A 23,179-nucleotide genomic window follows, 5' to 3' on the forward strand; every position below is an offset into this window, starting at 1 on the left:
TGTGATCAGTGAGCGGGAGCAGATGGAGAGGATGCTGGAGGCTATGTGATCAGTGAGCGGGAGCAGGAGGAGAGGATGCTGGAGGCTATGTGATCAGTGAGCGGGAGCAGGAGGAATGGATGCTGGAGGCTATGTGATCAGTGAGCGGGAGCAGGAGGAGAGGATGCTGGAGGCTATGTGATCAGTGAGCGGGAGCAGGAGGAGAGGATTCTGGAGGCTATGTGATCAGTGAGCGGGAGCAGGAGGAGAGGATTCTGGAGGCTATGTGATCAGTGAGTGGGAGCAGGAGGAGAGGATGCTGGAGGCTATGTGATCAGTGAGCGGGAGCAGGAGGAGAGGATGCTGGAGGCTATGTGATCAGTGAGCGGGAGCAGGAGGAATGGATGCTGGAGGCTATGTGATCAGTGAGCGGGAGCAGGAGGAGAGGATGCTGGAGGCTATGTGATCAGTGAGCGGGAGCAGGAGGAGAGGATTCTGGAGGCTATGTGATCAGTGAGCGGGAGCAGGAGGAGAGGATTCTGGAGGCTATGTGATCAGTGAGTGGGAGCAGGAGGAGAGGATGCTGGAGGCTATGTGATCAGTGAGCGGGAGCAGGAGGAGAGGATGCTGGAGGCTACGTGATCAGTGAGCGGGAGTAGGTGAAGAGAATGCTGGAGGCTATGTGATCAGTGAGCGGGAGCAGGAGGAGAGGATTCTGGAGGCTATGTGATCAGTGAGCGGGAGCAGGAGGAGAGGATTCTGGAGGCTATGTGATCAGTGAGCGGGAGCAGGAGGAGAGGATTCTGGAGGCTATGTGATCAGTGAGTGGGAGCAGGAGGAGAGGATGCTGGAGGCTATGTGATCAGTGAGCGGGAGCAGGAGGAGAGGATGCTGGAGGCTACGTGATCAGTGAGCGGGAGTAGGTGAAGAGAATGCTGGAAGCTATGTGATCAGTGAGCGGGAGCAGGAGGAGAGGATTCTGGAGGCTATGTGATCAGTGAGTGGGAGCAGGAGGAGAGGATGCTGGAGGCTATGTGATCATTGAGCGGGAGCAGGAGGAGAGGATGCTGGAGGCTACGTGATCAGTGAGCGGGAGTAGGTGAAGAGAATGCTGGAGGCTATGTGATCAGTGAGCAGGAGCAGGAGGAGAGGATGCTGGAGGCTATGTGATCAGTGAGCGGGAGTAGGTGAAGAGAATGCTGGAGGCTATGTGATCAGAGAGCGGGAGCAGGAGGAGAGGATGCTGGAGGCTATGTGATCAGTGAGCGGGTGCAGGAGGAGAGGATGCTGGAGGCTATGTGATCAGTGAGCGGGAGCAGGTGGAGAGGATGCTGAGGGTTGTGTGATCAGTGAGCGGGAGAAGGAGAAGAGGATGCTGGAGGATATGTGATCAGTGAGCGGGAGCAGATGGAGAGGATGCTGGAGGATATGTGATCAGTGAGAGGGAGGAGAGGATGCTGGAGGCTATGTCATCAGTGAGCGGGAGCATGAGGATAGGATGCTGGAGGCTATGTGATCACTGAGCGGGAGCATGAGGAGAGGATGCTGGAGGCTATGTGATCAGTGAGCAGGAGCAGATGGAGAGGATGCTGGAGGCTATGTGATCAGTGAGCGGGAGCAGGAGGAGAGGATGCTGGAGGCTATGTGATCAGTGAGCAGGAGCATGAGGAGAGGATGCTGGAGGCTATGTGATCAGTGAGCGGGAGCAGGAGGACAGGATGCTGGAGGCTATGTGATCAGTGAGCGGGAGCAGGAGGAGAGGATGCTGGAGGATATGTGATCAGTGAGCGGGAGCAGGAGGAGAGGAGGCTGGAGGATATGTGATCAGTGAGCGGGAGCAGGAGGAGAGGATGCTGGAGGATATGTGATCAGTGAGGGGGAGCAGGAGGAGAGTATGCTGGAGGATATGTGATCAGTGAGGGGGAGCAGGAGGAGAGGATGCTGGAGGATATGTGATCAGTGAGCGGGAGCAGAAGGAGAGGATGCTGGAGGATATGTGATCAGTGAGGGGGAGCAGGTGGAGAGGATGCTGGAGGCTATGTGATCAGTGAGCGGGAGCAGGAGGAGAGGATGCTGGAGTATATGTGATCAGTGAGCGGGAGCGGGAGCAGGAGGAGAGCATGCTGGAGGATATGTGATCAGTGAGGGGGAGCAGGAGGAGAGGATGCTGGAGCATATGTGATCAGAGAGCGGGAGCAGGAGGAGAGGATGCTGGAGGCTATGTGATCAGTGAGCGGGTGCAGGAGGAGAGGATGCTGAAGGATATGTGATCAGTGAGCGGGAGCAGGTGGAGAGGATGCTGAGGGTTGTGTGATCAGTGAGCGGGAGAAGGAGAAGAGGATGCTGGAGGATATGTGATCAGTGAGGGGGAGCAGGAGGAGAGGATGCTGGAGGCTATGTGATCAGTGAGCGGGAGCAGATGGAGAGGATGCTGGAGGATATGTGATCAGTGAGAGGGAGGAGAGGATGCTGGAGGCTATGTCATCAGTGAGCGGGAGCATGAGGATAGGATGCTGGAGGCTATGTGATCACTGAGCGGGAGCATGAGGAGAGGATGCTGGAGGCTATGTGATCAGTGAGCGGGAGCAGATGGAGAGGATGCTGGAGGCTATGTGATCAGTGAGCGGGAGCAGGAGGAGAGGATGCTGGAGGCTATGTGATCAGTGAGCAGGAGCATGAGGAGAGGATGCTGGAGGCTATGTGATCAGTGAGCGGGAGCAGGAGGACAGGATGCTGGAGGCTATGTGATCAGTGAGCGGGAGCAGGAGGAGAGGATGCTGGAGGATATGTGATCAGTGAGCTGGAGCAGGAGGAGAGGAGGCTGGAGGATATGTGATCAGTGAGGGGGAGCAGGAGGAGAGTATGCTGGAGGATATGTGATCAGTGAGGGGAAGCAGGAGGAGAGGATGCTGGAGGATATGTGATCAGTGAGCGGGAGCAGAAGGAGAGGATGCTGGAGGATATGTGATCAGTGAGGGGGAGCAGGTGGAGAGGATGCTGGAGGCTATGTGATCAGTGAGCGGGAGCAGGAGGAGAGGATGCTGGAGGATATGTGATCAGTGAGCGGGAGCAGGAGGAGAGGATGCTGGAGGCTATGTGATCAGTAAGGGGAAGCAGGTGGAGAGGATGCTGGAGGCTATGTGATCAGTGAGCGGGAGCAGGAGGAGAGGATGCTGGAGGCTATGTGATCAGTGAGCGGGAGCAGGAGGAGAGGATGCTGGAGGATATGTGATCAGTGAGCGGGAGCAGGAGGAGAGGATGCTGGAGGATATGTGATCAGTGAGCGGGAGCAGGAGGAGAGGATGCTGGAGGATATGTGATCAGTGAGCGGGAGCAGGAGAATAGGATTCTGGAGGCTACGTGATTAGTGAGCGGGAGCAGGAGGGGAGGATGCTGGAGGCTACGTGATCAGTGAGGGGGAGCAGGTGGAGAGGATGCTGGAGGCTACTTGATCAGTGAGGGGGAGCAGGAGGAGAGGATGCTGAGGGTTGTGTGATCAGTGAGAGTAGAGGATACTGGTGACTATGTAATCATTGATCATGAGCGAGAGGAGAGCATGCTGGGGCCATGTGATTAGTGGGTGGAAGCAAAGAGGAGATGATGCCAGGGGCGGTGTGATCAGTGAGCTCCCAAACAGTAGAGCAAGCCACAGACTGAGCAATTTTCAATTCACCCATCCACACAGTCAGTGTTGATGGGGGAATTTTGCCCGTTGAGCCATTGTGTCCTCCCTGTGTGGGAACAGAGGGAGCCGTCCATGCTGGGAGAGCACAGTGACTACTACTAGCACCTATAACACTGTTCAACAAATTTTTATTTTTTGCCAGTTTTGGAAACAAAAGGATCCATTTCTTAATGAAATTCACATTCTGAGTTCAAATATAACAATGAAATTTGTCAATTGGCTCTAGTTTTTCTGTAAACGGAATGTTTTCTACTATAGGCGTAATGACTACATAATGCACAATAATTATATAGATAGATGTCTTTCCACAAATATAAAGCAAGTGATATTGACTACATAACAAAGCCTAAATGGCATAATATATTGCATAGGATTACCAAGAAAAATTATAGCCATAAGCTAAGTTGAATCATTTTAATACTTAGGATTCTCACTAGTTTTGTCTTCAGTTTGTGTCGGTTTTGCTTCTCTTGGCTTTTCTCTTGTATTCGAGGAAAGGGCTATCTCTTACAACTGCACGTGACTACACGCTTCAGGTTCTTCCTCACTTGACTCAACCACGAAGGATTCTGGTGCTTTAGGAATTGGTAGCCCCTCTCCATGAGGAACTGGACGTATTGCCGATGGAATATTTGGATAGTGCACAGATAACTTTTTCTTCTTATTTAGCCCTTTTACAATTGGAGGCACCATACAAAAGTAACAATTACTAACATGATCTGTTGGCTCTCTCCAAATCATTGGCACAGCGAAAGGCATAGATGCCTTTTTTCCATTCAACCATTGCTCCAGTGCCGTCCCACAAGAATTGCAGCATATATGTGGTGCCCAGCTCTTGTCCTGGTCTCCTATCTTGCAGCCAAAATACAAGTTGTAGGCTTTCTTAATCATTCCTGTTATCCTCCTTTTTTGTGAGATAAAAGTTATTTCACCGCAGATATAGCAGAAATTATCTGCTTTATTCACACAAGTTCGAGGCATTACTGAGTAGCCTATATAAGCATAAAACGAAATGTAAAGACGCTGTCGAACTACAATCAGCTACAGATACTGCAGCTTTTATGCAGTGAAGTGATGCAATTAAAGGCTAATATTGCATCATCTCAGTATACATGCAATTTTCTATTGGTCACCAGTATCAATTGCGCAATATGCAGCTGAAGTTGCATCATAATTTTGAATGGCTTACGTCATTAGATGGGTGAATATATCATGGAAACTAGAGCCAATCAACATTTTTTAGGGTCATTTTAGTTTTCAGCACCCCAAAATTATGTAAGATTAGCTAATTTTATGCCCAAAACTTTTTACCTGTTGAACAGTGTAATAGCCACTAACAATAATCAATAATAAATAAATCCAACAGACTGCTTGTACCTAAGTTGATCGATCAACTTGTGTACATTCAGCCTAGCCATACATGTTTCATTTTGAACAGTCTATGGCCAGATTTAGGAAACAATTGTGTTTAGAATCAACTACAATTAGTAAGTAAAGTTAATGATAAGTTTTATAAAATATAATTCCTACTTTTTCCTGAATACCCTTCCACAGTTGGTGGTGTCAGTGTGGTGTAGGTATCTTAACAAATGCAATATACAATGATATGGGAAATGGCAGTGACATAAACACATACAACACAGACATAAGTTGAACTGGATAGACTGGTGTCTTTATTCAACTTTACCAACTATGTAACAATATCATTTTTAGAACTATGTAGTATAAACACTTATGTGTTCAGAGAAACAATATCAATAGTATGGCCTCTATTACAGATGCTTCCAATGCATGCATGCAAACCTCAAGACAATTCCCAACACCAATCTGATACTAGAAACGTTGTATTCTCCAGCTAGGAACCATACGACTAGTTTTCTATTCTTATCCACCCAATAAGCAGTTGTTGTCTATCTACAAGAGGTATGTACAGTATATTCCTACTTGAACCTTGATGCTATTTTTACAGGGAAATAAATAAGCTTGCAAAGGCATACGGTGCTCACAAAGTGCATTTATATCTACTATATGGCAATTATAGACCTGACTGGGCATTTGTGAACTCACATCCAACGTTCCGGGACCTCCTTCCAGCACCACACACACTGCCTTAATGGCTGTTTCTGAGATAAAGAAAGAAAATAACATACAAATACATCTCAGTTGATTGTGGGATGGATACATCCTACTGCTGCTTTCACTATTAGACAGTCTGTGAGCACATTGTATATAAATGTGTTCTGAGCTTTCAACATTTCAATATCTGGTGGATGCTAGAGAGTTAAAATATATCTAATGCCAAAACGTTTCTTTCTTTCTTTCTTTCTTTCTTTCTTTCTTTCTTTCTTTCTTAGTGGATAGGGAATGTTTGAAATTAAACTTGTTTTTTTTTCTGTGTCTCATTTTCCTTCAATTCCTGTACCAGACACACAACAGGTATAGATGACCACTGTCTTGTGTTTGCCAGGGAGGGGGATTGCCCATTTAGCTGGCACGAATACCAGTGTCTCCATTCATAATTTTCTCTCAATCCTTGCTCTGCCTGTCCAACCCCTATTTACGGCTGTAAAATGTTTAATTTCCTATCACTTTCTGTTCCGAGACAATGATCAATATAACAACAAAGGTGGTGAATCTCCCCAGCAAGGACACAGAGTGCAAAAAAAGGACCTAACCAGCCCCTACTAAAAAAAAACAGTTGGGCTTTGGATACACTTTAACCCCCCTGGCGGTATTCCCGAGTGTAGCTCGGGGTAAAGTTTCAGTACCACAAGCGGTAACCCCGAGCTACACTCGGGCTTACCATGCAGGGCTGCTCCGCGATCCCTCGATCTCTTTCCTTGTCCTGCGCTCCCGTGATGTCCCTCCTGCAGTGTCCCGGCAATGTAATCCAGAGGATCATCTTCTGGGTTCTGTCCCCTGCGATCGTCGGGATGTACGGGGGATGGAGCTGGCGAGAAATTTGAAAATGACAAAAAGTGACATTCACTCATACACTAAAATCACATAGTAAAACATTACTGTATCAAACCATTTCACATACATTTTGTCCCGAGTGCTTTGTCCTGCGCCCTGCCTGCATTTTTACGGTTCTTTCTGCCTGGAAACTGAGAAATGTCCATGGCGTCCAAAAAGCGTCCCTTTAGGTCATGAATGGCACCCCTCTCCTTTCTGCCTGGAGATTTCAACAGGATAAAAAACACAATAAGGAAGGTAGGAACAGAACAAGGAACTTTGAGGGAGTTCTCACTCCAGGACCGTTCAGTAGAAAAGAAGCCATGGGGCCATTAGATTCTACCTATCAATAAAATTTAGTTTAGTTTTGCTAGTAGACTAACACTTTAATAATGAGAGTAAGGTCTCTTCTGGAAGGCCCTCATGATATGTCCCTCTACAATACAATGGTAAGACTGGATAATTCTGACTAGTTGACCTTCAAGCAGAGGCGGACTGACAACTGATGGGACCCCCGGGCAATAGGGGATCATGGGGCCCCTGTGTCCTTGCCCAAACTCAAAAAATCCTATGAAAAAGGTACCAGGGGCATCTCATGGGGCCCCCTACTGACCCCGGGCCCTCGGGCAGTTGCCGACTTTCCAAATGGTCAGTCCGCCCCTGTCTTCAAGGCACCAATCCATCCAATCTCTTCCATTTCTCATTATTGTGTCACTACATCTTCCTGTTTTGCCAGCTAAACTTGCATGCCATCTTCCCCTCACCATTGGGCAATTTCTGTTCAGAGATAAATTTCTCAAGACGAGTTCTCAGTGGGATTTCCATCCCATAGCGTCCATGTGTCCCGTCATCCACCAGTATGAAGTGTGTGTGGTTGTTGTCCAAACAACACAGTGCCCCCTGCGATCCTACATCCATGGGGTACGAGGCAGGAGCTCCCCCCTACAGACAAATTCACATAAAAAGAAGAATATTAATGCGGTTACACATATTTTTTTCTGTTTAGAAGCTTTGTTCCTTACATGTCACACAAGGAGGGTTAATGAATTGCCTGCAATGCTGAGCAGCAGTGATACGTTTAGGGAAGGCTATAAACAATGTCCATCTATAGAGTTTCCTCTCCACATTGGAGGCTGCCATTTTGGGTATAATATGTATGCTGACCAGATGGTGATTGGCGGATAGAGGGCACAGATGAAGGGGATATGGAGTGCTGTGCATTTTGGAATAACAAGGGCTTGCTTGGAGGAACTGAGACTTGTGAGGAATGTAGTTCCAGGAAATACTGAGCATGTTTTACAGATTTGCTCTGTGACTACAGGAAAGAAAAGGAAGGTCTGATCCCAAGTTTGAAGTATATGTGGTTAGGGCATTGTGGAAGACATACCATGCTGCAGTCTGAATGTTTTCTGTACATGCTGAAAAGGTTCTTAGCCTGAAAAAATAAAACTAATGCAGCCACCATATCTAAGGACTGGTAGGAATTATTGGCAGCTATGGCTGGATTTGGTGTTAGTGCAGGTCTGGGGGCTATAGCTATAAGGTTCTTAACTCAAAGTTCACTTACTCTTGGTGGACCCCAGTGCTCTGCTGGAACAAATGAACTATGAAATTTTCATTGGATTGAATAGAAAGCAGGGCCGTCTTAATAGCATCATGAGCCCCTGGGCAAAGTTATGCACTGGGGCCCCTACCAGCCAGCCCAAATTTGTGCACCTACTCTCAAGAATTACAGTAAAACTAGTTGATAGAAGTAAACATATATTTATTAGTACTTTCAATAAAATCAATTTTAAATAATAAAAAACATGCCATAAATCAAAGACTGATCAACATGACGGGCACATTACAGAGGTGATCAGAAGGGCACAATACTGGGAGCAGGAGGGCAAAGTATAGGTACTGGGATGCTGCCTGGAACACAGCCATTCTGGGATAGCTTAGTAAAAATCGTGACTGTCCTGGCAAATCTGGGACAACTGGCAAGTATGATTCAATGCACGATTATTATGGGCCCCCATGCATCTGGGGGTGCCCATGCATTAAGATGGCCCTGATAGAAAGCAAAAATCCTGAGAGGAGCCGGAGCTGGCATGAGGATTTTCAAGAAGAGGTTGTGCATTGCAGAACAGGTCACACAGCAAAATTCATAGCTGAGCAGCTTATAAGAGATTTCAGGGGAGGGCATAGCAGCCCACTAAGTATAAATATATTAAATGTCCACTGCCATAGGGTAGTACAATGTGCAGAATCTGCTGGCTGCCAAATGATGGTTCAATGTGCAATGTGAAACAGGATTGTGCAGAGTATAGGATTTGTTGGGGTTCCACACAAATATCCTGTGGCAAGGGTTACTGCACTCCTGCTTTGGAACAGTTAAAAGTGAACTCCTTTCAGGATCTTGTTTGTTATCAGTAGCTGGTGCTGGGGTAACTGGAGAACTGGGGGCAGCACAGAGGCTAAGTGATTAGCACTTCTATCTAGCAGCATTAGGCAGTTCGGTTTGATGCCATGGTGCCAACCATGGCACTACCTTCCTGGAGTTTGCATGCTCTCCCTGTGTCTGCGTGGGTTTCCTCCCACCACCAAAGACATAATGGTAGGTTGTCTCCTATCTAAATTGGTCCTATGTGTATGAATGTGAGTTAGAGACCTTAGATTTTAAGTTCCTTGTGGGTAGGGACTGATGTGAATGTCCTTATAGGATCTCTTCAACTTACAAGCCGACCTCAATGCTCTGTTTAATTGGGCAACTATGTGGCAAATGAGGTTTAATGTTGATAAATGTAAGGTTCTGCACTTGGGGGCTAAGAATATGCATGCATCATACATACTAAGGGGGGGGGGGGTACAACTGGGGGAATCAATGGTGGAGAAGGTTCTGGGAGTTCACAAGCTTAATAATGGCAGCAATGCCAAGCTGCGGCTTCTAAAGCGAGCAAAATCCTCTCTTGTATTAAAAGAGGTATAGACTCCAGAGAGATATATCATTTCCCCCGGTACAAATCATTAGTAAGACCTCATCTGGAATATGCAGTTCAGTTTTGGGCACCAATTCACAAAAAGAACATTGGGGAACTGGAGAAAGTGCAGAGAAGAGCAACCAAACTGATAAGAGGCATGGAGGAGATCAGCTATGAGGAAAGATTAGAGGAACTGAATTTATTCTCTCTTGAGAAGAGGAGATTAAAGGGGGGATATGATCTCCATGTATAATACATAAGGGGGGATATGATCTCCATGTATAGTACATAAGGGGGGATATGATCTCCATGTATAATACATAAGGGGGATATGATCACCATGTATAATACATAAGGGGGGATATGATCTCCATGTATAATACTTAAGGGGGGATATGATCACCATGTATAATACATAAGGGGGGCTATGATCACCATGTATAATACATAAGGGGGGATATGATCTCCATGTATAGTACATAAGAGGGGATATGATCTCTATGTATAATACATAAGGGGGGATATGATCCCCATGTATAATACATAAGGGGGAATATGATCCCCATGTATAATACATAAGGGGGATATGATCACCATGTATAATACATAAGGGGGGATATGATCTCCATGTATAATACATAAGGGGGAGATATGATCCCCATGTATAATACATAAGGGGGGATATGATCTCCATGTATAATACATAAGGGGGGATATGATCTCCATGTATAATACATAAGGGGGGATATGATCTCCATGTATAATACATAAGGGGGATATGATCTCCATGTATAATACATAAGGGGGGATATGACCTCCATGTATAATACATAAGGGGGGATATGATCACCATGTATAATACATAAGGGGGATATGATCTCCATGTATAATACATAAGGGGGGATATGATCTCCATGTATAATACATAAGGGGGGATATGATCTCCATGTATAATACATAAGGGGGGGATATGATCTCCATGTATAATACATAAGGGGGATATGATCTCCATGTATAATACATAAGGGGGATATGATCTCCATGTATAATACATAAGGGGGGATATGATCTCCATGTATAATACATAAGGGGGATATGATCTCCATGTATAAATACATCAGTGGTTCATATAGTGAACTCGGTGTAGTTATTCCCCCTGAGGTCATCACAGAGGAAAAGGGGGCACTCTTTATGTCTGGAGGAAAAGAATTTTAATCTACAAACACGGAATGGTTTCTTCACAGTGAGAGCTGTGAGAATGTGGAATAGACTCCCTCAAGAGTTGGTTGTGTCCAGCTCAGTGGATTGCTGTAGGAAAGTCCTGGATTCTTTCTTGGATACACAGACTATAACTGGATATAACATTTATACGTAAAGTTGATCCAGGGAATATCCGATTGCCTCTCGGGGGATGACCTCGATGCACTTTTGTCTTTTTTCAGCCAGGCTAACTATGTAATATACAGTATATGGAAAGCACTGCATAAGTTGCCAGTGCTTTATAAGTATCTGTAATAAATAAACCGTTAAATAAAGAAAAACAAGGAAGCCACACTCCATTTGAAGTCCCTTGTATACTAGATTACAAGCCTGATGCACACACTGTTCCACCCTTTGATGCAATCGCCAACACCATTCATTCCTTCCAGAGCTTATTCATATATATACTGCACTGTGTGTAAAGGCTAGTAGCTGCCATACACGAGCAGCATTGTGTCACAAGATTAACTCTCTTAAACTCCAGACTTTAATGGAAAATGATCTTCTAAGCTGAATAAGAGATCCATAGCTTTCTCCTAATTCCTAAATCTTGTTTCTTGTGTTCCTTAAAAGAAAGATCACAAAAAATTCTGGCAATTAGTACAAGATATTTCTATGAAAGTTATGTTCTATATGATGTAGACTATGTCTACTTCTTACCGCCTCACTGAGCAGTGATTTTCGGTTGTGGACGATGCCCCAGGTAGCAATGCCTATCAGGACAATCTCATAGCCTTTTCCTCCACTGAAATTCCGTATGGCTTCACCTACGTGCTTCATGACCCCAGCATGAGACCCTCCAGTGATGATCCAGGCCCCTGTATGTAAGAAAGGGAGGAGAGATTGGCTATACAAAATATGGCTGCACTGTCTGTACTGTAACCCTCTCTGGTTAGCCATTTCATCATCCACTTCCTTACTTAAACTACAAACAGTATATGAAAAGTACAAAAATGGCCCCTGCCCCAGTCTATAACTGGCCTTCACAGCAAGGAGCACATGGAGGGACAATGCATGTCAAACAACAAAAGAGACAAATTCCTGGCTCAGCTTGCCAACCAGCCTGCAAACAAGCCGAATTAACCTAACAGAATGAATTAAAAACAGGGGTTTAGTTATTACAATTTTGCTAACACATGCGTAAGCTACAGAGCCTCTTCAGGGCACCCCAATATTCTATAGTTCTAACTATACAAATTTTGAGAGCACATGTATTTAATGGATAGACCAAGGGCAGGTGGACCTGAGGGAGCCCACCCCTCCTTAAAGGTACCGGAGAGCACTGGACACCCAGCATGTAGCACAATGGCAGCTAAGGTGTCCAGTACGCCTCCTCACCAACAACTCAACAGTACAAAAATGGCCACTGCCCCAGTCTATAACTGGCCTTCATAGCAAGGAGCACATGGAGGGGCAACGCATGTCAAACAACAAAAGAGAAAAATTCCTGGATGACTGAACGACTGAAGTAAGTTGGCAAGATGGTATTTTAATAATATAAATGGAGTGTTTCTAATAAGAGAAAACTATTGCTGATTATTGTGAAACGGCAGGAATTTATTCTTTTAGACTTGAAAGGTACTTAGAGGGGGTCTACTTAAGGCAGACAGTGTTGACCGAGGAATCCCTCCAGCCGAGTCATTGTGCTGTCAGCCCCTGCTGGGAGAAGACAGTGACTATTACTAGCAGGGGCGGACTGACAACTCATGGGGCCCCCGGGCAATAGGGGATCATGGGGCCCCTGTGTCCACGTCCACACTCAAACCACACCCAAAAAAGCATATGAAAGGTACCAGGGGCATCTCATGGGGCCCTCTACTGACCCTGGGCCCTCGGGCAGTGCCCAATTTCCCGAATGGTCAGTCCACCCCTGATTACTAGTGAATATACCAGCCGCTAGCAATAATTGCATGTAAAATTCGGCAGACTGGTTGTACCCAATGTCATCAATCAATCAACTCGGGTGCATTCCGCCTTCCCATACATGGTTCGAACCTCAACCGGTTTCTGCTGAACCAGCCGAGATTCAAACTGTCTATGGCTGACTTTAATTGTCAAGTTTTAGCTCTGCTAGAGGCCATTTTATCTAACAAAAATAAACATTACCTACTTTCCTCAACAGCCACTGAAAATCATGATCATTAAAGTGTTTCAGCCAAGCATTACAAGTGAGGACAGCAGTGACAGTGAAGCACAAGGATGATGTGCTCATTGTAGAAGCCCCATTACCTGTGCTTTGTGCAGCCTTCACAAGGCCCCGGCTGAACTGGGTCTTCAGCCTTGGACTGATGTTGAAATCTTTGGCTCCTCCTGTCACAGATATGAGGAGAGTTGGTTCATGCAGCCCCCACTGCTCTGTCATCAGTTCAAACAATATGCTGGGCTGAGTGTCGGAGGATGCTCGCACGTACTGTTGAGAAACAGAGCCTAAAGTAACTTATACAGCAAGATGTTTAACCCCAACCATTAAAATGATAAAATGTGTCCAACAGCAGTCTAGGCTTCCACAGCATACAGTAATGTCCTTCAACACCCAACAAGCATACCTTGGCCAAGGTCCTGGTGGTTCTTGTAAATATCATGTACCCATAAGCATCAGTGGGGAATTCTACGACATGTTTCTGAGGGTCCCAATTGATTTCAGGTGGCCTATTGGGATCTGGGGTGTCATGAAAATGGGATTCTCTGGTGTAACCACATCCACAGGTCTCCCTAAGAGAGCAATAGAGCATCTATTAGACATGCGATTCGTTTCATTCCGAATTGAAATTCGGCCAAAATTTTACTCATTCGGAGATTCGGACGTATCTAAATTTCCAAATTACAATAGCAACAAATTTAAACGATTTAAAATTAACGATATAAATTTTTGTCCAAATTCTAATTGAATCTGAATTAAATTTGAAAATGAAATCAAATTTGAAAACATATTTGAATGAAATCATATTGCTGACTATTGCTGATTTCCTTCAAAGACTATGTGTACTGGTGTTAGAATATAGCTGACTTCAGAAATTTGAATTTCAAAAAGCATAGAATAGAATAAAACAGAATAGAAAAGAAAGGAAAAGAATAAAATAAAAGAAATTTGCATAGATTTAAATAGAATAGAATAGAAAAAAATATAGCCATATTCCGAAATTTGAATTTCAAAAAGAATGGAATAAAATGGAAAAGAAAACAATAGAAAATAAGGGAAAATAATAGAAAAAATTAGAATAGAATAAAATAGAGTAAAATAGAAAGAATATAGCAATATTCCGAAATTTGAATTTCAAAAAGAATAGAATAGAATAAAACAGAATAGAAACAAATACAGTAAAACAGAATAGAAAATAGAATAAAATAGAATAGAATTGAAAAAATAGAATAGAATAAAATAGAAAGTACGTAACCATCTTCCAAAATTTGAATTTCGAAAAGAACCAGCTATTCTTCACAATGAATTTGCATCGATTTGATATTTTCAATTTGAATTCGATTTGAATACTTCAAATCCATTGTAAAAATTCTAATCCAGTCGAAGACGAATAAATGAAACTAAACTAAAAGAATGTAACGAAACAAAATTAGAAACTTAACAAATTGATCCAAAAACAAAACAATTTTTTTTCACTCTGCACTTGTTTAGCATCTATAAAATATTTGCAACATAGTCTGATAAATTGAACCCAACACTCAGAGGCGTAGCTAGGATATTTTGCACCTGGGGACGAACTATAAAATTGGCACCCCAGCCCCCCTCCCCGTTTAATCACATCAGTGACACCAATGATGGGGCACTATTCCTCCAAATGACAATGATGGGGCACTATTCCTCCCACTGATACCAATGATGGGGCACTATTCCTCCCACTGACACCAATGATGGAGCACTATTCCTCCCACTGACACCAGTGATGGGGCACTATTCCTCCCACTGACACCAGTGATGGGGCACTATTCCGCCCACTGACACCAGTGATAGGGCACTATTCCTCCCACTGACACCAATGATGGGGCACTATTCCGCCCACTGATACCAATGATGGGACACTATTCTTCCCACTGATACCAATGATGGGGCACTATTCCTCTCACTGATACCAATGATGGGGCACTATTCCTCCCACTGACACCAATGATGGGGCACTATTCCTCCCACTGATACCAATGATGGGGCACTATTCCTCCCACTGACACCAATGATGGGGCACTATTCCTCCCACTGACACCATTGATGGGGCACTATTCCTCCCACTGATACCAATGATGGGGCACTATTCCTCCCACTGATACCAATGATGGGGCACTATTCCTCCCACTGACACCAATGATGGGGCACTATTCCTCCCACTGACACCAATGATGGGGCACTATTCCTCCCACTGACACCAATGATGGGGCACTATTCCTCCCACTGACAATGATGGGGCACTATTCCGCCCACTGATACCAATGATGGGACACTATTCTTCCCACTGACAATGATGGGGCACTATTCCTCCCACTGACAATGATGGGGCACTATTCCTCCCACTGACAATGATGGGGCACTATTCCTCTCACTGATACCAATGATGGGGCACTATTCCTCCCACTGACACCAATGATGGGGCACTATTCCTCCCACTGACACCATTGATGGGGCACTATTCCTCCCACTGATACCAATGATGGGGCACTATTCCTCCCACTGATACCAATGATGGGGCACTATCCCTCCCACTGACACCAATGATGGGGCACTATTCCTCCCACTGACACCACTGATGGGGCACTATTCCTCCCACTGACACCAGTGATGGGGCACTATTCCTCCCACTGACACCAGTGATGGGGCACTATTCCTCCCACTGACACCAGTGATGGGGCACTATTCCTCCCACTGACACCAATGATGGGGCACTATTCCTCCCACTGACACCAATGATGGGGCACTATTCCTCCCACTGACACCAATGATGGGGCACTATTCCTCCCACTGACACCAATGATGGGGCACTATTCCTCCCACTGACAATGATGGGGCACTATTCCGCCCACTGATACCAATGATGGGACACTATTCTTCCCACTGACAATGATGGGGCACTATTCCTCCCACTGACAATGATGGGGCACTATTCCTCCCACTGACAATGATGGGGCACTATTCCTCTCACTGATACCAATGATGGGGCACTATTCCTCCCACTGACACCAATGATGGGGCACTATTCCTCCCACTGACACCATTGATGGGGCACTATTCCTCCCACTGATACCAATGATGGGGCACTATTCCTCCCACTGATACCAATGATGGGGCACTATCCCTCCCACTGACACCAATGATGGGGCACTATTCCTCCCACTGACACCAATGATGGGGCACTATTCCTCCCACTGACACCAGTGATGGGGCACTATTCCTCCCACTGACACCAGTGATGGGGCACTATTCCTCCCACTGACACCAGTGATGGGGCACTATTCCTCCCACTGACACCAATGATGGGGCACTATTCCTCCCACTGACACCAATGATGGGGCACTATTCCTCCCACTGACACCAATGATGGGGCACTATTCCTCCCACTGACAATGATGGGGCACTATTCCGCCCACTGATACCAATGATGGGACACTATTCTTCCCACTGACAATGATGGGGCACTATTCCTCCCACTGACAATGATGGGGCACTATTCCTCCCACTGACAATGATGGGGCACTATTCCTCTCACTGATACCAATGATGGGGCACTATTCCTCCCACTGACACCAATGATGGGGCACTATTCCTCCCACTGACACCATTGATGGGGCACTATTCCTCCCACTGATACCAATGATGGGGCACTATTCCTCCCACTGATACCAATGATGGGGCACTATCCCTCCCACTGACACCAATGATGGGGCACTATTCCTCCCACTGACACCAATGATGGGGCACTATTCCTCCCACTGACACCAGTGATGGGGCACTATTCCTCCCACTGACACCAGTGATGGGGCACTATTCCTCCCACTGACACCAGTGATGGGGCACTATTCCTCCCACTGACACCAGTGATGGGGCACTATTCCTCCCACTGACACCAGTGATAGGGCACTATTCCTCCCACTGACACCAGTGATGGGGCACTATTCCTCCCACTGACACCAGTGATAGGGCACTATTCCTCCCACTGACACCAATGATGGGGCACTATTCCGCCCACTGATACCAATGATGGGACACTATTCTTCCCACTGATACCAATGATGGGGCACTATTCCTCTCACTGATACCAATGATGGGGCACTATTCCTCCCACTGACACCAATGATGGGGCACTATTCCTCCCACTGATACCAATGATGGGGCACTATTCCTCCCACTGACACCAATGATGGGGCACTATTCCTCCCACTGACACCATTGATGGGGCACTATTCCTCCCACTGATACCAATGATGGGGCACTATTCCTCCCACTGATACCAATGATGGGGCACTATTCCTCCCACTGACACCAATGATGGGGCACTATTCCTCCCACTGACACCAATGATGGGGCACTATTCCTCCCACTGACACCAATGATGGGGCACTATTCCTCCCACTGACAATGATGGGGCACTATTCCGCCCACTGATACCAATGATGGGACACTATTCTTCCCACTGATACCAATGATGGGGCACTATTCCTCTCACTGATACCAATGATGGGGCACTATTCCTCCCACTGACACCAATGATGGGGCACTATTCCTCCCACTGATACCAATGATGGGGCACTATTCCTCCCACTGACACCAATGATGGGGCACTATTCTTCCCACTGACACGATTGATGGGGCACTATTCCTCCCACTGATACCAATGATGTGGCACTATTCCTCCCACTGATACCAATGATGGGGCACTATCCCTCCCACTGACACCAATGATGGGGCACTATTCCTCCCACTGACACCAATGATGGGGCACTATTCCTCCCACTGACACCAGTGATGGGGCACTATTCCTCCCACTGACACCAGTGATGGGGCACTATTCCTCCCACTGACACCAATGATGGAGCACTATTCCTCCCACTGACACCAATGATGGGGCACTATTCCTCCCACTGACACCAGTGATGGGGCACTATTCCTCCCACTGACACCAGTGATGGGGCACTATTCCTCCCACTGATACCAGTGATGGGGCACTATTCCACCCACTGACACCAATGATGGGACACTATTCCTCCCACTGATACCAATGATGGGGCACTATTCCGCCCACTGATACCAATGATGGGGCACTATTCCGCCCACTGACACCAGTGATGGGGCACTATTCCTCCCACTGACACCAGTGATGGGGCACTATTCTGCCCACTGATACCAATGATGGGGCACTATTCCGCCCACTGATACCAATGATGGGGCACTATTCCGCCCACTGATACCAATGATGGGGTACTATTCCTCCCACTGACACCAATGATGGGGCACTATTCCTCCCACTGACACCAATGACACTTACCTTGCTGACCCCTGCTCCAGCTTAGGCTCCTTCCCTCTCCCATCCACAGCCAGCATACCTGGTTGCAGCAGCACCCTCCGCACGGCACACTTACCGGTCAGCTGTCTTCTTCACTTGCTCCGGCCGCTTCCTCACTCGATCTTCGCGCTGCCGCTCGGCTCCTCCTTTCCAAGCTCCGCCTCCTCACAGGTGATTGGCTGCCTGTGTGCCTTTCCTGAGCTACAGTTCTGGCGGAGCTTGTAGAGGGAAGTACAAGCTGCCATAGGCTGTCCAGTGATCCCGAGGGTGTGGCCAAATGACAGGGGCGGCATGCCATCCCGCCCACACATCGCGGTCAGGGAAAAGAAGACACCGGACCTGCAGACCTCTCAACCCCTCCTCCAGCAGCACCTCCTAGACTGGATCGTTGTGGGACTGGGACACGGAGCCAGGTAAGACACAGCAGCCCGCTGCCCGCCCCTGTACTAAGTGTCCCTTCCATTGGAAGGGGGGCGGTGGCACCGCGTTGCCCCCCTAAAATGTGCCGCCCTATGCAAACGCCTTGTTTGCCTCACGGCAAATACGTCCTTGGTTGTAAGCCTCATTTTGGCGCCCCTATACCTTTGCGCCCGGGAACATATGTACCCCCCTGCCCCCCCTAGCTACGCCTCTGCCAGCACTGATGACCTATTCCACCATACACAACAAACAATGAACATATAGGATCCTTTAGACACATTTATGGCATGATGTGTAGGCCACAGCAGAAGAAATACATTATTGTTGTGGAGACTGGAAGGACTTTGGTTTTCCAGTTAATCTTCACATCTCTGCAGCTGGGGAATGCGAAATGTAAAATCAGGGACCACGTGTAAAATCACGCACGTTCCCAAACCACAAAGTAAACGCACTGCAATTTAGCATACACGTGGGGGTGCCATTGTTAAAGGCACTCCCACACATCTGCACTTGTGGTGCGTTTTCACACAAAGCCTCATGTTACCACAGCACCATGCAGTTTGGTGCCGCACAATTTAAAAAAAAAAGGGTTGGGGATTTTTTTTTCCTTCATTTCTCTGGGTGAGGCAGGCTATTGAAATGAATGGGTGCCCAGATCTGAACTGTGCCTTGAAGGGACAGAACATCAGTGACATAGCATAGTAGATCAGGTAATAGATCATAGTAGATCAGGTAATAGATCATAGTAGATCAGGTAATAGATCATAGTAGATCAGGTAATAGATCATAGTAGATCAGGTAATAGATCATAGTAGATCAGGTAATAGATCATTGTAGATCAGGTAATAGATCATAGTAGATCAGGTAATAGATCATAGTAGATCAGGTAATAGATCATAGTAGATCAGGTAATAGATCATAGTAGATCAGGTAATAGATCATAGTAGATCAGTTAATTTGCAGCAATGAAGCTTCTAAAAACGGGCCTCCTGTTGCTTGCAATTAAACACATTGATCAATATCTTTTATCATTGTCGGCAAAAATATTCCACAGAACTCTGTTGCAGATGACGTACTTACCCATCACTAGGCTTTTGTGGGATGAAAGCAACGCATTCTTTTTTCTTAATATGCGTTGAAACATAAGAATTAAAGTCAGCAATCTGTAAATGAATGATAGTAAATTTGAAAGCGACATTCTGATTGAAAGAAAAGAAAATAGAAAAAAGACAAACTCAGAAAGGATAAAGCAGAGGAGGCACACAAGATCGAGGGAGAGCCAAAGAAGACATTTAATGGAGAAGGAGCAGAGAGCAGATAAACCAGGGCCAGAATAAAGAACTTAAAACAGTTTTAAAGTGATGACACAGTAGGAGACTCACCGGTTCAAGAGGGGCCAGAGAGAAAGACATTTATCAATTCAATAGAGGCCAGAGGGGAGGAGAAACATCAGCTTAAAGCGGAGTTCCACCTAAAAAGAAAAAATAAACGTCAGCAGCTACAAAAACTGTAGCTGCTGACTTTTACAATACAGACACTTACCTGTCCCATGGTCCAGCAGTGTCCTCACCACCACTGGTTTCACCATCCATCTTCTCTCCCTGGCGCCGGCATCTTCAATGTGGGCTTCACAGCTGGGTGCCCACTGCGCATGCGCGAGAAGCGCTACACTTTGTGAATGGCCCCATAGTCTTCTGGGACTTGTTATGTGTTCCAGAAGACTACGGGGAGGGAGGGGAGAGGACAACCTGTCAAATTTGGGTACCCGCTACCCAAAGGTGCCAATCCTTAATGGGGAGTGAGGGACATAGGCTTAATGTGGAACTTCCCCTTTTGGGTGGAGCTCCGCTTTAAGAAGGGACAGTAAAGAGGTAACACATCAAATCACAGAGGGCCAGAGAGGGGAAGACACACCAGCTCAAAGAGGGCCAAAGAGAGGAAATCACTACAAGAGGAGTAAGAGAGAGGGAGAATCACCAGCTAAAGGAGAAGAAAGGAAACAACAATTCAAAGAGGACAAAAAGGAGAAGACACAGCAGACTAAAATGTGTCAAAGATAAAGCGAGGAGACAACGTACAGGTTTAAGACATGAGGGAGGACTGGCTTTCAATGAGGGATAGAGATGAGGGAAAACCTGTCACACAGGTGGTCAGGCACCATTGATAGCTTCTGTGTTCTTCACCTATAACATCCGCCTTTCCCATAAGGCAAACAGACCTACCAATACTCGGTTGCCCCCAGGACTTATACACAATGCTATAGTGCCTGGCCACCACACCAGGGCAGGGGCAAACTTAGCAAAGCAAACAGGTACTAGTTGTTGTCAGACAAACAGACTGGTTCAATAACAGTCCAGGTCAAAAGGCAGGCAGAGTTCAGAGAATAGTGCAATATCCAGTCTGAGGTCATCAACAATTGAATCCAAATGGCAGAGCAGGGCAGACAAACAGGGAGTATTACATACGCCATCACAAGCATGAGACTGCAGGCTTGGCTGGCTTAAATCAACTTTGGTCTTTGGAGAGAATAAGAAACACTATCTGAAGGAGAGTCAGACAGAAAGGTAAACAATAGTTTGGGTGGCGGGTAGATGGAAAATTAAACAACAATTGAAATAGTCCTATAAATGGAGGAGACAATGAAGCTCAAAGGAGGACAAGAGGTGGAGACAGCGCACAAATCAAGGGAGGGAACGGAGCAAGTACGCACTTCAGCTTGAGGAGGACCAGGGAAGAGAAGACACCCCAGCTCAAAGGGGACCAAAGAGAGTAAGGGGACACTATCTTAAAGAGGGCCAGAGAGATGATACATCACCTCAAAGAGGGCTAGGGGTGAGGAGACGCATAACTTCAAGGAGGAACAGAGACATGGGGACTTGGAAGAAGAAATCTAGAACAATTGATATTGCTAATTTTGGAATTAATGTCACTGAGGGAATCTTTTCACTAGATTATACTATTATCTATTAGGATGTGAGCTCCTTCCCTCTGGAAACCCATGAATCAATATCCATTACACTTCATTCTAGAGTTTGGCCTTCAAGACCAGATGACAGAAGATTAGCTGCACTGTAGTGGGAACTTCTATCATGCTTATCCAAAAAAGAATATAATTTCCCGTGACACCAGTAGAAGAAATGCAGCTGTGGGGCAGGCATTCTCAGTTGGCAATGAAAGTATTGTAAGAAGTTATAATCAGAGGGCAAAAATTTGGTGGAGGTGCTAATCTTTCCCTGCTGCATGCAAAACGTAATATAAATTAGCCTAGAGTTGGGATATAAATATGATACAATATAGTGTGTGTATACAGTACATATATACACTGCTCAGCATAAATGAGCACACCCCTTTTGAAATGTAAGATTTTAATCAATATCTCACTGAACACAAAAACTATTTCCAAAATTTAGACAAAACTGAGTTTTATGGGTTAATAATGTAATTTAGATTACAAAATCTTCAGTTTTACTCAAATTAGTTGAAGAAAAAAATGAATACACCCCACAACAAAATCTACTATATCTAGTATTTGTATGACCTCCATGATTTGTAAGGACAGCACCGAGTCTTCTAAGCATGGAATGAACAAGTTGGTGACATATTGCAACATCAATCTTTTTCCATTCTTTAAGCATGACCTCTTTTAGAGCCTGGATGCTGGATGGAGAGTGATGTTCAACTTGCCTCTTCAGAATTCCCCATAGATTGGGTTCAGATCAGGAGATATACTATACCACTGAAACACTTTCACTCGGTTCTTCTTCAGAAATGCAACAGTGGCCTTAGATTTGTGTTTTGGATCATTGTCATTTTGGAAAAGTACATGACAACCAAGGGCTCGGAGTGATGGTAGCCTCTTCTCTTCTATTGGGGTGTACTCATTTATGCTGAGCAATATATATTATTATTATTATTATACAGTATTTATAAAGCGCCAATGGTTCGCTCAGCGCTGTACATTACAGAGGGGGACAGAACATGTGACAGAACAATAACAATACAATGCAAAACATGAGGGGATTGAGGGCCCTGCTCTTTCGAGCTTACAATCTAGGAGGGAGGGGATGGTGGCACAGGAGGAGATAGCTGTGGGGGATGGAGTGGTAGGAAGAGTGGAGGAGGTCGGTCAAGTTAGCAGGGGGTGGGGAAGGCTTCCCTGAAGAGATGGGTTTTCAGGGTGCGCCTAAAGCAGAGGAGAGTAGGTGATAATCTGATGGGTTGGGGCAGGGAGTTCCAGAGGATGGGTGACACCCTGGAGAAGTCCTGGAGGCTGGCATGGGAGGAGGAGACCAGGGAAATAGAGAGAAGGAGGTCTTGTGAGGAGCGGAGTGTGCGTGCTGGGCGGTACTTGGATATTAGGTCAGTGATGTAGTATGTGGCAGTATGGTGGACAGCTTTGTACATCAGCGTTAGGA

General features: G+C 46.0%; 1 protein-coding gene across 1 annotated transcript in view; it reads right to left on the bottom strand.

Moving 5' to 3' along the window:
* The window catches only part of LOC149435689 (transient receptor potential cation channel subfamily M member 2-like), a gene marked incomplete at its 3' end in the record, with an annotated part of 114,130 nt that overhangs the window by 25,957 nt on the left and 64,994 nt on the right, over nt 1-23,179 (bottom strand). Inside the window, exons 3-10 of the mRNA XM_089662479.1 lie at nt 19,845-19,927; nt 13,389-13,554; nt 13,072-13,252; nt 11,503-11,660; nt 7,384-7,561; nt 6,708-6,839; nt 6,468-6,614; nt 5,732-5,787 (exon numbers count right to left, since the gene is read on the bottom strand). Of these exons, the coding sequence (XP_089518605.1) occupies nt 5,732-5,787; nt 6,468-6,614; nt 6,708-6,839; nt 7,384-7,561; nt 11,503-11,660; nt 13,072-13,252; nt 13,389-13,554; nt 19,845-19,927 (1,101 nt within the window). The remainder of the gene's footprint in view (nt 1-5,731; nt 5,788-6,467; nt 6,615-6,707; nt 6,840-7,383; nt 7,562-11,502; nt 11,661-13,071; nt 13,253-13,388; nt 13,555-19,844; nt 19,928-23,179) is intronic.

This window comes from Staurois parvus, unplaced genomic scaffold (genome assembly GCF_062004578.1).
Source record: "Staurois parvus isolate SC_StPar_1 unplaced genomic scaffold, SC_StPar_1.0 ptg001481l, whole genome shotgun sequence".
Classification (NCBI taxonomy): domain Eukaryota; kingdom Metazoa; phylum Chordata; class Amphibia; order Anura; family Ranidae; genus Staurois; species Staurois parvus.